Source organism: Lissotriton helveticus, chromosome 8 (assembly GCF_964261635.1).
Source record: "Lissotriton helveticus chromosome 8, aLisHel1.1, whole genome shotgun sequence".
In the NCBI taxonomy this organism is placed as follows: domain Eukaryota; kingdom Metazoa; phylum Chordata; class Amphibia; order Caudata; family Salamandridae; genus Lissotriton; species Lissotriton helveticus.
Window position 1 is genome coordinate 1596746531 of NC_136069.1, and position 17108 is coordinate 1596763638.

At 45.5% G+C, this 17108-nt stretch overlaps 1 protein-coding gene across 1 annotated transcript in view; it reads left to right on the forward strand.

Annotated features, from left to right (window-relative positions):
* The window catches only part of XNDC1N (XRCC1 N-terminal domain containing 1, N-terminal like), a 369152-nt gene that overhangs the window by 78088 nt on the left and 273956 nt on the right, over positions 1 to 17108 (forward strand). The window contains exon 10 of the mRNA XM_078659006.1: positions 13499 to 13761. Coding sequence (XP_078515132.1) covers positions 13499 to 13761 — 263 coding nt within the window. The remainder of the gene's footprint in view (positions 1 to 13498; positions 13762 to 17108) is intronic.

Sequence of the window (17108 nt, forward strand, 5' to 3'; positions counted from 1 at the left end):
TAAGAAACTAGACTTAGTTTTTCCAAAGACCGAACAACCCGTTGAAAATGGAGAAAACTGTGTTCCTATTTATTCCTGTCCAGGATGCCTTGCGTTCAAACTATAAGAACTAATATTGCACGTTTGGTTGTCCCCGACTTGTCCCCGGTTGTCCACCACTGGTCCCCAAAGACACCAGCAAGAGTGCCTTCTGGCACTGTGATGCAACCCGGAAAAGTTCATACAAGTAAAGTGCACCTGCAAGCTTTTGTTGAAACAACCAGGTCTTGATTTTTTTGCTTTTTGTAAATGGTAAACGTTGAACAGTGATTGTATAGTGAAATCACATATGTGACACCAGGCAGAAAAATTCTTAAATGGCAATCCCCATCAGTGCCACCACCATCCCAAGATAATCACATGTTTCTTGGGGTGCCCATTAGTCTCTTCAGCCTTAGCACACCAGTCTGTTATGGAACGCCATTCCATAATAGTTGGCGGTGTGGAGGATATCCAGCAGTGAGCAATGTTGCGCTTAGTCACGACAATACCCACCAACATATGCTTGCTCATGGGTCCTCTCGACATCCTCCAGAATGCCCAGCAGGGTCACCGGTCTCCCCAAAATATTAGAGTTGTAAATATGGGGCACTAGTATTTAGCAAAGACTGGACAGTCCCACGCGGCATGGAAGGAATCACCATCCCCTGCTGCGCACCGCAGGCAGGCAGGCGTAGGAAGAGCACCCATCCTCTAAAGCAGTCTCTGGGTATAATATGCAGTGTGAAGGAATTTGAGTTGAATGAGTTGTAAGCGAGAGGTGATGACCATTTCCCGCTAGGCCATGCTGGCATCCTGCCAGTAATTATAATCAGTCGCCAATCCAGCGCTGCCACTTTGCCCATAGGGCCTCAAAGGTATCGGGTGAGTTCACAATCAGGGAGCTGTATGATCAAAAATTCTGCCTGGCTCAGCGGTGAGGAAAGGACTTGGGCCTCAAGAGGACTACACTCTGGCAGGTCGTGTTGCAGCGGATGGTATTCTGTCAGCTTGTGGCGAAGCTGCAAATACTTGTAGAATTGGTTCTTGAGGAGACTAAATTCTTCCTGGAGGCCCTGAAAGGACTTCATATGTGAGTCCCTCCAGATGTCCCCCAGGTGAGCGAATTCCTGTCGCCAATATAGGAGAGTAAGCCTCATGTTCTCAGGCAAGGAAGTAATTTACTGTGAGGAGCTGTCCGGCTCAATAGCATAGCAAAACATTAGACATTCCCATACCGCTGTCTTAGACCTACTGAACACAATTCAAGAGCGCTATTAGCGGAATCTTATTCACCTACAGAAAGGGGCTTATTGTCCTAGGTAAACCTTTAAACCAGGAGTGTGGGCTAAAAAAGGACAATTTGCAGGGCATAAAGAAGCCGTGGGAGTGCAATCATTTTGAGAAGTGCCACTCTTCTAAGGACATCAGGAGGAAAGGCAGGTCATTTAGCCAAGGCCCAACAGGTCTGGCACAGCAGTGGTGTCCAGTTCAAGCTCCAAGGGAGCTCTGGCTCCAGTGCAATGGTCACCCCTAAATAGGGAAAGTTTAATCTATGAACGGGAATGCAGTCTTGTCAACCAATTGCCTCTTTAACCCCTCAAATAGGAACAAAGATTGATCGACCCTTAGCCACTAGTCTCAAGGCCTCACCATAGGAGCGGAACATCTGGAGGAGCCAGATGTTCCGCTGTAATGTGAGGCTGATAGAAGAGCAGGACCTAATCGGCATACAATGCAATATGGTCTTCTGAGCAGTCCAGACTTGGGCTTCACAGCACACTCCGACCGCCAATGGTTCAAAAGCCTGAGCAAACATTAACGAAATGAGCAGGCAGCCTGACCTGCTGCCTCTGCAGATCTCAAAGGAAGAGGATACATCATTAACCCCAACTTATGCCATGGGATGAGCCTAGAGTACTTTAATGGACGATTAGAAATGTGGTCCAAATCCCAGAAAGGAGAGAACCTGGGTTAGAAAGTCCCAATCCAAGTAATAACATGGTTTCACAAAATTAAGGAGCATAAGAGTGTCTGGATTGCCGAAACTTCCTTAGTGCTCTAAAGCGATGTGTACCCGATGGATGCAATGTCTAGTGCCTCAGTAAGGCATAAAGCCACAGTGGAGAAGGAAGGGCGGCTATGGCAGAAGTCGGTTAGCCGGAATCCTGACAAAGATTTAAATTTCTGCATTGATGAAGAGATGGGGCAGTATGACCAACATTAGTCAGAGGGTTTGCACGGCTTCTGGAGGACAGGAAGTGTCCCTTGGCCACAACCTCCAAGTAGAAATTGTGATGGTGGGGGTACAGAAGTGTTTTAAAATATATAAAAGTAAACAAGCCAATATAAAAATTGTGAAAAATTACACATTTAGATTACCACAAAAAGTGCAAAAACATTTTGTACTAACTGCCCGGAGATTGACCTCATCAAGAATATCTGTTCCTGATACTAAGTGCGCCTCTAATTAAATTAATGACTACACAACACATTTCAGCTGAGTCTAACTGCTGAAGATATCAAAAGCCCAATTTATATGACATAAAATTCATTGGACTTAAAAGTGAGACTAGTAATTTAGAGCTTACTGTCTTTCTCAAGAGAACAAAAAAGCAACAAGGGCTTTGAGGATTGAACTGAAATCACAGGGGCAAAAAGAAAAACTATTGAGCCATGAACCTTGTTGTGGAAAAACAAAAGAAAAATGTCATGTGCCCTAACCTAGTTGGGTAAAATCTTTGGGGGGTTCTCTACAATCGTTACATAAAGCTCCGAGTCATACCAGGGAGCTATAGCGAGTCTGTCCATACAGGCCATCCTTAAAGCGTTCGCTCGATGAGAGCCCAGACAATAATAATGAAAGAAACTTTACCTGAGCTTTTGTCTTGGACCTAGCAATTCAGGATTATTTTATCATACAACTCTGTGCCCCCAAGCTTGAAAAAGTGCTGTTAATATAGGCTAGCCACGGGATGTAAGCCACCTTGTCAAGGGCCAATGAATCGATGATTGATTATACTTTGTGAGACCAAGCTTGCGTAATTGATATACTTTTACCCAATTTATAAAAAACCAGGGAACCCAAACATATATAAGGAACCATTGGTACATGTTCTTATAAAGGAACAAGAGGTCCCTTACTGCAGAATATTCGTAAGCATAAACCATAGAAGAAAAATAAAATCTGAAAGAGACGATTAGTTGTAGATTCCTTACCTTGTGAATTACCCCCAGGCGCCAGACTGGATCCAAAGAATTTTTTAGTCGACAGTAACCCTGCACATCGAAAGGTGGCGTCTGTCGGCTCCGTGTTAATCGTTGGCGTCGTGGTCGCCGGGATGGCATCGCGCCAGCAACTTAGACGCCGCCCTCGCGTGCTGATGTCAGTTCTTTCTTTCTTATTCCGCGCCAGCCAGGGCAGATTCGGAGAGAGCGGTACCTCCAGGCACTTTTTGACTGATTTTTTTTTTTTTGTTGTTGACAGTTTTTGAGTCTTTGACTCCTGGTGCACGTCAGGGATGCCCGGTTTCAAGACTTGCAGTTCCTGCCGAAAACTGATGTCGGTGACTGATCTGCACCACGTGTGCCTGTGGTGCCTGGAACGCGACCATGATCCCAAGTCGTGTTCTGACTGCCGAACCATAAATCCGAAGTCTTTGCAGGAGCGGTCTCAATAGCTTCTTGAGGCCCGGCAGTCCGCTCTGTGCCGTTCGAGGCTGCTGAGCCACCACCACCACTAGTCTTCGCACTCCTCAGGTAAGTCGAAGCACAAGAAGAAGTCAAAGAAGCATCATCGCTCTTCGACTTCTCCCCATCCATCGGCCGACGCGACGGGGGATGCGGGTGGTGCCCCTCTCGCGGCTCTGCGTACAGAACCCGAAGGATCGGCTCTGAGATTCACTCCCTTTCCGGGATCTAGAACGACCCCTGCCCAGCTTCTAAGTTTTTACGAAGCGGTGCATGCCATCTTTCGGCAGCCAGGCTCTGCTGGCGCACCTTCGGGCCCCGCAGACTCGGCTGGGGGCCCTGGGCCTTCGGCGGCTTCGGCCTCGCAGGATCACCTTAAATCCAGGCCTGGATCCGGATCGGCGCCGGTTGACCTCATGACACCTCCACTGGCGCCGTTTCAACAGGCACCATGCCTGCAGCAGATGTCGGTTGTGTCCCCAGCTGGCGTCTACCTTGGCCTCCACCCCGACGTGGACACTGAGCCGGACCGATGTCGATCGGCGCTGGCGGGTACTTTTGTACCCCTGCTCCACCCTGGTTCTTTCAGGCCAGATTGGCAACCAGAGGAGGGGGGGGGGGGGGGGGAGTACGACTGGAAGGTGTCTGGAGACCCTTTAACTGACCAGTTGGAGTATGATCAGGACTGGAGAGAGGAGTTGGGGGATGCCAGTGGTCTGGATACCTCCCCAGACCTTGGCATGTTGTCTCCTCCTAACATGGCTAGGTGGGAGGGAGCATCTTAAGCAGCGTTGTTACGTAGCGTGGCCGAGGCTCTCAACCTCTAGCTAACTATGGTGGCAGTCAGGACTAACCTCCTGACAGAGTTGCTTCAACTGGCAGCAAGCTCTTCGGAGCCCCTGCTGCCGTTTAATGAAGCCGTAACAGACCTCCTTTTGGGCACCTGGTCCAAGCCTAATACAGGAGCTCCTGTGGATATGATGATTGACCGACGCCAGCTCGCGACCCCACTTTCCTCTCTCAACACCCCACCCCTGAAAGCTTGGTGGGCCAAGCCTCGACATCCAAAGGTGCATTCCCTAACGCTCCGCCTGATAGGGAATCCAAAAAGCTGGACCATCTTGGGAAGATGTTTTCTTCCTCCAGCTTGGGACTGCGGTCTGTAAACACCGCATGTCTGTTGGGCCGATGCACCCACTCTATGTGGGATACTGTAGCACAGGTGCTGCCTCAGTGCCCGGAGGTGGCCCGGGCCGTGCTCTCCAGTGCCGTTGCTATGGGGAGAGACGCTGCCAAGTTTACCATGCGATGTGGACTAGACACCGCCGACTCGCTAGGCCGGACGATTTCAACGTCGGTAGCCCTTCGACGCTTTGTCTGCATGAGGTCGACTGCTTTTTCCAGGGATGTCTGAGTTACCCTAATGGACATTGTCCTTTGATGGCCGTCGCCTGTTCGGGACAAAGCAGACAACATGCTAAAGCGCTTAAAGGACACTCTGGCTACGGCAAGTCCTTGAACCTCAACACCACTCACCCTGCGCAGTCTGCTTTACGCCCCTTTCGTGATCCGTCTAGCACTGAAAGCATTCCTTCCCTCTGTCCAGGGTAGAGTAGTGCAGGTGTTAATGGACAACACCGCTGTCATGTGGTGCTGCAACAAAAAGGGCGGGTTGGGGTTGTGGACTCTATTTCAAGTAACCGACAACACCACCTTCATGTGGTACTGCAACAAAAAGGGCAGGTTGGGTGCTGCAACAAAAAGGGCGGGTTGGGGTTGTGGACTCTATTTCAAGTAACCGACAACACCACCTTCATGTGGTACTGCAACAAAAAGGGCAGGCTGGGGTCGTGGACCCCATTTTAAGTAACGGACAACACCACCGTCATGTGGTACAGCAACAAAAATGGCAGGCTGGCGTTGTAGACCCTATTTCAAGAGGCTCTCCCTCTCTGGACATGGCTGGAACATCAGGGAATATCCCTGGTGGTTCAACACCTGGCAGGTTCATTGAACTCCACGGCGGACGAACTCAGCCTCAGATACATGATGGATCACGAATGGCGTCTTCACTCGGAGGTGGCGCAAGGTCTCTTTCAGCGTTGGGGCGAGCCTTGGTTAGATCTATTCGCCACCGAAGAGAAGGCGCAATGTCAGCAGTTCTGTGCGTTGGAATTTCCAAAGCAGCACTTACTAGGCGACGCTTTTCGTTACGAGTGGAGTTGCGGTCTTCTATACGCCTTTTTGCCTCTACCACTTCTTCCCAGAGTGCTGAAGAGGATCAGGCGCGACCGGGCCCAAGTCATCCTTGTGGCTCCGGATTGGGCACGAAGAGTCTGGTATCCCGAGCTGTTACACATGGCCATCGATCCTTTGATCTGACTGCCTCTTCGGGAGGATCTTGTCGCAACAGCGGGGGACAGTCCTCCACCCGAACCTGTCCAGCCTCCACCTCCTTGCGTGGAGATTGAGCGGTGGCAATTGACAGCCTTCGACCTTCCTCCCGAAGTCTGTGATGTTATCTCTGCAGCCAGACGTCCCTCTACTAAGACCGTATACGCCTGCAAATTAAACAAATTTGTGGCATGGTGCGCAGCAAAGGCTGTGGATCCCCTTTCTTCCCCTCTTTCTGAGGTTCTCTTGTTCGTTCTTTCTTTGGCCCAGCAGAGCTCTGCTCTGGGCACTCTTAAGGGCTATCTCTCAGCTATTTCAGCCTTTCACAGGCTTCCTGATCAGCCTTCTCTTTTCAAGTCCCCTGTTGTAAATCGCTTCCTTAAGGGCATTACTCATCTTTTTTTCTCCTGTTCCCTTCGTAACGCCTCAGTGGAACTTGAACTTGGTTCTTCCCTGCCTTACATGCACTCCCTATGAGCCGCTTCATAACTGTCCTCTCAGACTTCTTACTTTAAAGACTGCCTTTCTGGTTGCCATCACCCCTGCTCGCAGGGTGAGTGAGCTCCAAGTTCTTTCTTCAAAACCCTCTTTTTTGGCTGTTCATTCCGACAAGGTCTTCCTCAGAACCAGACCTTCTTTTATTCCCAAGGTGGTTACTTCTTTCCACATTGGTCAAACCATCACTTTGCCCACCATTTTTCCGCCTGCGCATCCTTCTAAGGAGGAAGAGAGGCTCCACCATCTGGATCCAAAACGTGCACTTTCCTTTTATTTAGAACGCACCAAACAATTCTGGGTGGATGACCAGCTCTTTGTTGGCTACGTGGGTGCCAAAAAAGTTTGGGCTGTGCACAAATGGACCATCTCCAGGTGGGTTGTTTTGTGCATCAAAGCTTGTTACTCTTTGGTGAGGAAGGAACCTCCAGTGGGATTGCACGCTCATTCTGCCAGGGCAACGGCAGCTACCACTGCTTTGGTACAGGGAGACCGCCTTAAGGGCATCTGTCAGGTAGCTACGTGGGCATCTCTGCACATGTTCACAAAACACTGCTGGCTGGACAGCCAAGTCCGGAGAGACCGCTTCTTTGGCCTTTCTGTTCTCCAGGACTTTCTGGTGTTAACTTGGTTCGCAGACCCACCTCCAGGGTTGTTATTGCTGGGGTATCTATTCACATGGTAAGGAATCTATAACTAATTGTCTCTTTCAGTTACTTACCTTCGGTAACGATATATATGTAAGAGACCTAGATTAGTTATAGATTCCTTACCGCCCCACCCATCCTTCCCGTTCTGCGAACTGACTTCTAGGGTTAGGGAATCCAGTCAGGGCACTAGTTTTGTGCACCAGTGGTCACTGTCTTGCATGGTTCTGCGCTTCTGGAGTGAATTGTCATGTAAAGAACTGCCGTCAGCGCACAAGGGCTGCGTCTAAGTATCTGCCGCGATATCAGCCCGGCGACCACGACACCAACGTCTAATGCGGAGCCGGCCGATGCCACCTTTCGACATGCAGGGGTACTGCTGACGAAAAATTCTCGGGATCCAGTCTGACGCCTGGGGGTAATTCACAAGGTAAGGAATCTATAACTAATCTATGTCTTGCATATATATATTGTTACCGAAGGTAAGTAGCTTGTTCTTCTATGTCAGAAGATCCAAATGGATATATACATTTATTTATTCAGTCATGTAACACAAAAATAATAAAGTGGTGGGGAACAGCAGGACAAGAAGCAAGAATTTCAAAGCGCAGACATTTCTAAGTGACTGTAGAAATAATAAACATGTCATATCACATGTCAGTTCCAATGCCATCATAACTTATTTATAAAACATTTTCAATAGTCATGGTACTATTTGTCGATGACATTTCGATCCCTCCCTACAATATGGGTATGATCGGGACTGAATAAGCAGGAGACATAAAAATGCCTGCAAGGAAGATGAAAAATAAGGAAGAGAGAGGAGCAGAGATACGGTCAGATGACCAGAAAAGAAGAGAATTTGAAATTAACAGTGATTGAGCCATAGAGGAAGTTCGCAACCAATCCGTCCATGCACGTATGTGGTTAAGTGTCAACGAAACATATGGCGCACTGTCAACCAGATTTTGCCAAGACTGTGAGGTAACACACGTGGCTGATAAAGTGGTAAGCGGAGTAGCTAAAAAACAAAATAAAAGGTGACTGATCCATTTATTTGTTTTGTAATGCGCATGAATCACCCCCAAAGGAATATCTCGGTGCATCAGGAACAACAACGTCGGCAGTAGCCTAGGAGTTGAAATAGTTTCGCTTTTAATAATTGCAGTGGGCAGTGCACTCTCGTAGTTGTAGGGGAAGTTTCAACAAAATTAACATATTTTTTCACTGGTCTATGACCCAGTGTTGATACAAAGCGGAAACTCCCTTCAATTGCTCTTGAAATTAAAGTTCTCTTAACGATCGCAAAGGTGCCCATTAAATTTGAGGCCAAAAGGAAGGCCTACGTAATTAAACATGTTAACCTTTAACACTAGAGATCCCTCCATATGATAATTTTTTAGATTTGGTGCTTTTGGCCCACAAATAAAAATAAGATTTTGATTGGTTGACCTTCAAGTCCAGGTTAATCGTAAACTTCATAAAACCTTTTAACATATGGTGGAGACCAATGGCAGTCCTGGCAATGAGGGCTGCATCATAGGCATAAAGGAGTGTGGGAATGTATTGATTCCCTACCCTCTGGGTGTCTAGCCGCTTCTGGAAAGGATGCCCCTCGAGACATTCACATTAATTACAAATAAAAACGGGCTATAATACAGCCTTGATGGATCCCATGACAATTTATGGAGGATGCACAATATCCAGTAGGAGAATTGCAAATACTTACAGAGGTGCTCCAGTGCAGTCTGTGTAAAAATGTGAATAAAGGTTTTTACCACAGCCAAGCTTTCTAAAATGTTCCTTAGTTTAGAGCGATTTGCGGTGTCAAAAGCACTTGACTAGACCATAAAAGCCAAGTGCAAGGAGGTGTTTTTCAGCATAAATGTATTTTCCAATTAAAAGGAACATTGTACTGTAGTTCCAGTGCCTTGTCTAATCCCATTCTGGAGATCTGAAATATTATTGGTCACTGCCCAGTTCTGCAGTCTCACCAAAATAACCCTGCCTAAAGCCTTCATGGTTGAATCCAACAAGGATATTGGACGATAACAGGAGTGGCTAAATTACATAACCTGGCAAAACTATCTATTATTAGACTGGTGGGTATGTCAATAGCTAAACACTTATTCATTTGGCCTAGATTCTGGGACATTATAGACCTGAAAATAAAATCTGACGAATTAACAGCGGCCCACTTGATACGAAGACCACTATTTGCTGTGAAGGTAATATGTTCCGACTCCGAGGTTTTGGCCAACAATTCAATATCTAATAAGGGGGTTATGATCACATACAACTGGGTGAAATTTTGAATTCTGAAATTAAAAACGAATCTTTTGGAATTAACCTAAAATCAATAGTGCTATGAACGCCACCCTGTAAAAGTTGGACACGTGTTTGAGGACTCCCAGTGGTGACGGAACAAAACTTGAGAGGGTGGAGGTTTCCTGGCCAACCACTTACCATGTTTGCTGAGAGTGCTCCCTGGAGCTTGGCGGCCCCCGTACTGCAGGGGCTTTTGTTATGCCCCTAAGGACTGTGGGTTACATTCGCTCGTAAAAAGTAGATTGTTGTGAAGTCATTATTGAAAGCATACACAGTGTGCTTAAAATGGGCCGATCTCCTGATTCAAATGGTCCTCCAGACCTCAGACTGGAGACCCACTAAAAGGGCACCAACTGCAATTAAAGTCACCCATTCATAGCACACGGTATGCACTAGTATTACAGTTCGATTTTTGCAATATGGTCAGCTAGCCGGTCTACCACTTGCGAAGATTGGTTGTCCAACAGAATATTATAAATGTTGATAATCAACAAATCCACTGGTCCTAAACCAGACAACAGCACTACTTTAAGCCAAGGGGACGAACGCAAAAGCTTTACTTTAGGGCAAGAAAAATTGACCGAAATCAAAACAGCCAAGCCTCCCTTTTCCCTCCCAGATGGGGATGGAGTTGCTAAAGTACAAAAAGACTTCAAACCATCCACATGTAAGCACGTTCTGGCCCAAGTCTCTTGCAGTCAAATTATTTAAAAAAAAAATCTTTATAAAGGAGACCCAATCTTCAATTGACAATGTAGAATAAATTCCTGCAAATTTCCAAGCTAGCAGATTCTAGGCCATGAAAAACGAGAAGGCCCTTCATTTATTTGACTTGTTTTGAAGAGTCCGCCCCCGATGATGATTGCAGGAGGCTGTACCTGATTAAGGGGGCGTGAACACATTAATAGCAGTAGACAAATATCAGAGAAGGGGAATTAGAAATTGAGGGAACAGTCACCTTTGAATGTCAATCAATATCCTGAAGATTTCCCAGTGGAGCAAAATGGTTACTTAGAGAAATAGAGACGGTCATCCTGGGGACCAGGTTAGGTATCTCAAAATGAATATTTCTATTAGCCATCTGATCAGTGGCCTGACTGTGGTGGGAAGGGTAATAAAAACCCAAAGTTAAAGCTCAAATTCTTCCGTGTGTGCTTGTCAGGTGCCCTGGAGCACCTAGTAATTTTCTCAGCAAAAGAGGTCTTCTAAAATTAACAACAACCCAAGGAACTCTCTTCTCTGTCAGAATCATGTTAAAAAGTTCACTGGGACAGCCTGCGTTTGCCTTTAGCCAGTGAATTACCTTCTATTTCAAATCTAAACAGGATCCCCTCTTGTTTGGATGCAGGGGTGGAACTTGATCTAAAATAATAACAAAAGAGGTCCACTCTGGGGGCAGGTGTAAACTACACTGATGGTCATCAGAAATAGGAGAGGGTCTAACTTCTGGAAGGTAATACCACTGAGGCTGGGCCACGCTATAGGTAGCTGGGACCAAATATCCCACATGTGATGCTTTTGACAACAGGCCCTCAGCTTAGGCAAGTATAGAGCAGTTGACATTTGGAAAGGAGGCAGGCTGGCAGGCCTGGCAGTAGAATTGACTCGGGTGCAGCGAGAAGCCTCAGCATGGAGTGACTGAACATTGGAAGATTGAATTAAAGTTTGGGTTGAAGCCAAGATCTTCTCAGTTTCCTTTACAAATTGCTTAAAAATGTCTGAATGCAAAAAGTTCAACATAGTTTGCAATTTAACAGCCAATCCGTCACAATCCTCCTTGACAGAATGTTGAAAAGATTTGCAAATAGGACTTTCTGGGTCTCGTCCACCTGGATGTTAGTGGGCAGAGAGCTGCTTGATTTCCGAGAGTCGGTTTAAGATTTAGACGTAACTTTGTCTTGTCACAGGTTGATTGTTTTTTGGACTATTTTTCGAGGGTGAACGCGGTTGAAGATGGGTATTGGCAACAACTTAGAAAACCTCTGCTGAGGTGTTCACATGTACACAAGGGTTGCTAGAAAAATCATTGCCACAATCAAAGTTTCCTAATAGGGGGTGGAAAACAATGTAGCCCACAGCTAAGCTTGTTTGCGGGCTGCCCCCACAGTTATAAACAGTGGCTTTCCTCTTCCCCATAATCCTCGACAATATCAACATTCAACATAGCTTGACTAGGACTTTACTTTAAAACTGAGCACAAATTAACACACAGCCCTACCTTGCGATGCAGCAAGTAAATCTTTTTCCACCAAGCCATTAGGGGGGTTGGTTCTGCCTCTTCCTGCTGATGATGGGCAAAGACTGGCCCATCTTGCACCGGGCACGCGCCGTGCGAATAGCAAGGTGCTTTAATAGCGCTCAGGCATGCATGGGTGCTGAGAAGCCCTTCCTCTGAGCTGACAAAGTGGTTGCTGGGGGGATGGAGTCCACTCCAGCAATTGAAAAAAGTGTCTGTCGCACCTGTGCCGCGGGAATAACATGGCGCTTTAATAGCGCTCAGATGAGCAGGTGTGTTGAGAAGCCTCTTCTCTGGACTGACATGGTGGTTGCTGGGAGACAGAGTCCCACCCAGCTACATAAAACAGTGTCTCTGTCACTCCCGTGCCTCGGGAAGAATAAGGCACTTTAATAGCATTTGGGTGTGCAGGCGTGCTGAGCTGCCCCTCTTCTGGGCTGACAAGGTGCATAGTTTCCTTGGTCTAGTTGATTTTAAAGAGGTGTTCCAGCCATTTAAACATAAGAACTTTTATTTAATAGTATTGTTAGCTACCTCTCCACTCTGGGTCTTTTCTCCTCCAGTCATCCGGGGCAAGGTTTTAAAGGGGGGGCATTCCGCTGGGATCATTTTCCCAGCACTACAAAAATACTAGTTTCCTCTTAAGGAATATGCTACTGTACTCTAGTAAGAAAGTGATAATAATTGATTACATTGTTTGGGATCTGACTCGAGGATTGAGTTAGACCACTGTCCAGGGTAATGGTAAATTGAGCATCTCCAGTCTGGTGAAAGCTTTCGAGTGGAGGACAATGGTGGCGGGGTGGGGGTACTTATGAGAAGTTGATTAATGATCTGCGGAAGCTCACCTATAGTTTTATTTGAGATGTACTAAGTAGGTATCAAGAGGTGGAAGTAAATGCAGTGCGAGCCTTGAATGAGGCTTGTATGTTGAGGAAAGGGTTGGTGCAAATGGCATAAGTTCAAGTTATTCTACATGTAAAGTCCTACTTACAGAACACAACTCATATGAGTTTCAGATGAGTAATCAAATAGGATTGTAACTGGAGCAAATCGAAGGATGTTAATGAGCATGTGGAATGTCTAGACATACATATTCCTGTACCACCCTAGGTTATTGAGACCCATGGAACCACATGGTTCCTTATGCTTTTCTAATTTTTGGATATGCTATGGATTTAGCTGAGCGTTTCATGGTTTATTACTAATCTGTCTGAAAGGTGTAATTTGATCAGTTTGTTATCTCTGGTTCTTAGAATTTAGAAATCAGCCATTGCTTGAAAATAGATTTCTGATCAGTCTTGGACTTGGATATTGGGTTGATGGGACAGTTAAAAGAAGTAGGGATGTAGAGTTAGTTAGTTGTAGCTCAAAGGCCACTGGTGTACTTGGCACCACCCCAAAAAATGAGATGAACTATGTTGATAGGCACAGTTCTACGATTAAGCAGCTACAAAGCCTCAATTCTTTTTTGAGGGACCCACTGCAGCAGAGAGAAACACTGAGTTGATCCAGGTTGTACCCAAAATCTGACTTCTCATGATTTGGTGTTCAGAATCCATCCAGTATCGAACATGTTGTCAACCAACTTGCACCAGAAGTCCTAGATTTCAAATCTTATTTTCTCTAAAGAGTGTGCATTTACAAAACCTATATTATCTAACAAAATATGGTCTTCTCCCCCCTCTAGGCTGTTTCCGGATGGATTTCCTCCCCATACACGCCTCTACTTGTGGAGAAAGGGTGTGTCCACACGGTGTACCTATTGTGTCCTCTGATGAAGAGTCCTCTCCAGAGGAAGTTATGAGCAGCAGCAGCTCTCCTGGACCATCCACTGCCTGGGTGCCCTGCCCGCTCTGCGGCCTTCAGTTCCGAGCGTCTGCAATCGAGCTCCATGCTAGCGCTTGTGCAGAGGAAATGGACTCCGAGGATGGCCAGTCACCTTGTCTCTGGGTGGAGTAGTATGTGGAAAGATGCAAACTGAGTCTGTTTGTCAATCTTGTCTACATGCCAAGGACGCTTCACGCTCCTGAGGAAGATTGGACTTAGGCCTTCGGCTTTTATCTCATAATTGCAGATGAAGTCACACTAAAACACTTCTAATAACATTGTGCTTTTTAATGGACAAGAGACTTTTACTGTGTGTGTATAGCCCACTTGCACCTTTTCTGACCACAAAGGACAAGTGACTATCTTAACTATGTGCCATGAACAACTCTGACCCAAACTATGTACTCCAAAATCAGTTGGGACACGGAATGGCACAGATATGGAGTCCTGATTGTATCTAAATGAAACTTCACAAATAACATCCACTCAGAAGCCTCAGTAAAGCTGCAACTCTAAGAAATTCTAATACAGCTGACTTATGGATATGGCAATGCTGCCCAGAACATAGTGTTTCCAGCTAGCTAGTCTTTGACTGTTCCTCATGCAGAGGCTTTTTGGTCTATAGGAGACAAATGTCTGAGTACTAAACTTTGTGGGGTTAGCAACAAGCTTGCTGCATGGAATACTTGCATTTGTTGAATGAGAGAATATTTAAGGGCTGTAATTTGCAGTAGTGGGTTCTGAGTGTCTCAGGCAATAATTGTGGATTTTTTGTCTGAGATCTTTGTGTGATTAATATGTGTTCCATTCATTCCCCTTTGTCATGTTTAAGCTACTTTTTACATTTTATTTTTTAATTTAGGAGCTGTGCTCCATGTGCCGGGACATTTCATTTCTGAAGCCCTATGAATACTTGAAGCATAGCTAGTGGTGGGCATGAGCACAAACAGCTGGTTGCACAGCTCCCTTCTGGCCACTTATACAAAGGTGTGGTAGCTGCCCATTCATCGCTGTGGAGTATCATGTCCTACTAGACTTGCTCCACTTTACAATCTTAAGTGAATGATACATGCCTTTGTTTGAAGGGAGAAAACAACTGACTTCCAGTTTGTATTTGCTTTCTGTTTCATTTTGTGACTGGTATATTCACCATGTAGGGCAATGTGTAGGTTGTACTTTTTAACGTCTGGTCCATGGACTATCAGTTTGGCATTTTAATTTTTTTAAATGATTCGATTGTGAATATTTTATATATTTTTGAATTTATTCCTGCCTGTTCTTTTTTGCAGGAGATGATTTGGTCCAAGGATTGTTTTCACCAATTTCATGCAACAGCAGATATGTTACACTTGACTTGGACATAACACTAGTCAGACATCTGTACGATGTTATGTGGTGCTAATTGATTTCCATTAGCCCATCTACCGCTCCTTAATGTCAACCAGTACTTTGCCCTTGCCATGGATGGCTGTCTCAATGGGTTACTGGTGTGCCTCTCCATCTCTCATACTGTACTTGTGGAAAACTTTTTTCCCCGAACCCTTGTCCTGATCCTCCTCAGATCAGTAGTGTCTTGATGCTCGGGTGATTTGTTATCTACTATACTGTATATGCATTTTTTTCTTCACATAAACAGGTTTTTTTTATGTAATCAAAAGCAGTTCCATTGTTAGTGTTACAAAATGACATGTATCTTTGTTTTCACAAACAAGCTACAATAGTTTCTGCAAGGACTTGCGCCTCTTAAATCATTTCTTATTTCTGCTACAAAGCATGTGGTGGAATGTGTGGGTGTGCTCAAGCAGTGCTTGTTGAATAGAATAACTGAGTGGACTGTGGGTTTATTCTGCGGTTGAACCGCCTTCATGGTTGAAACAGGTTTATTTTGAAGGCAGATTCAATGTGAATGTCAGCACTGGCAGTTTTATGTTGCAATTCTACAACTACTAGGCGTGTTCTACCCAATACTTTTTGGAGACTTTCAATCATCCACAGTACAAAATTACTGAATCGCCCAGCCATTTCTTTTTCTCTCATGTATTGTCTGTCATTTTGTTCCAGCTTTAACAGCTGAAAGATGACACTTAGCTCCCATCTTTCTACCTCTTTGCTGTTTTATTCTCTGAAAATATGTAATCTGTTTGAGAATAGCAAAAAGATGGCAGCTCCCAAGGTATTATTTTCAACTTTTAAAGTTGGAAACAAAGTGACAGAAGTTACATTGAAGGAAAAATAATTGCTCAGTGATTCTGAAATTTTGGATTGTGGGCCATTCAGTGTCCAAAAACACACTTTTGGGCATTTCCCCTTTAAAAGTACAGTGGGTGTGGTGTGCAGCAATATATATATATATATATATATATATATTTTTTTTTTGAGGGATCAGGATCAGATAGCGGAAAAAACCTGAAACAAACAGGTGATATTGATATGGTTGATTGATATGATAGATCCAAGAAGATTAAAAACCAAAAGAATGAGATTAGCCCAAATCTGAAAACAAATTGGTAAGCCATCCAAGCTCTACGGAAAGATGAGAAATCGGTCATAAAACACAGATAAAAAGAGGCTCTGGGAGAATCTAGTTTTCATGGGCAGCTAAATTGCCACCCAGAAGCTCTGAACCAATTAGAAAACAAAATCTGCAACCAAGTATTGACAGAAAACTGTTAAAGAGAAATTTAGTACCATACTGGGCAAATTATAATTGGAAGGGTAAATGAATAGTTAAATCAGGAACTTGTATGGACAGAAGAACCAGGAACACCAACTGGAAAGTTCATACGTTCAGTTTTTTAGGTCGAGCGACCTATCTCAATGCGCATGCGCATTGAGCGGGAGCTCGATATATAGGGGCTTATCGAGAGTTTACCTAACTGGCGATTTGTTGCAGTGCATGTGCTTTTTAGGTCATTGCGCAAGCGCAAGCCCTAAAAAGCGTGTGCACAATGCCACCAGCCGCCTGCCTGCCTGGCATTACCACATCAAAGGCGGCGCGTCTCAGGCCCCTGCTGCTTCACACCCTCATGCCGCTCTCCCCGCTCAGCCCCCTCCTCTGCCCGCCGTGTCGCATTTCTCCTCCCCACAGCAATGCCCTCCGTCTTGTTTGATCATTCGGTTTCCCCTTCTGTCACCCCCTTTTGCTTCAGTGTCTTTACGCATTGATTTATCATTATATAACAATCTTTAGGTATTTCTTGCCCGACGTGGCAGGGGCGTCTTCGGCCCTGGCCCCAGAAATGTGTTGCATTGTTTTCTTTGCGACTCCCCGGAGCTCTGATCCCTTATTCTTCTCCATGTAACCTAATTGTGTGACCCTGGGCACGTCCGTTTGTAGTCAGTTGCTCTGGAAGCTTTCCCTTTAAAGAATGAAAATAACCAAGAAATGGGCTAACCTTCTGCACTGTGTCTGTAACCAGACATTTAACTATTGAATCATGTATCCGTTCCACGCCCAAAGTAACGGAGAA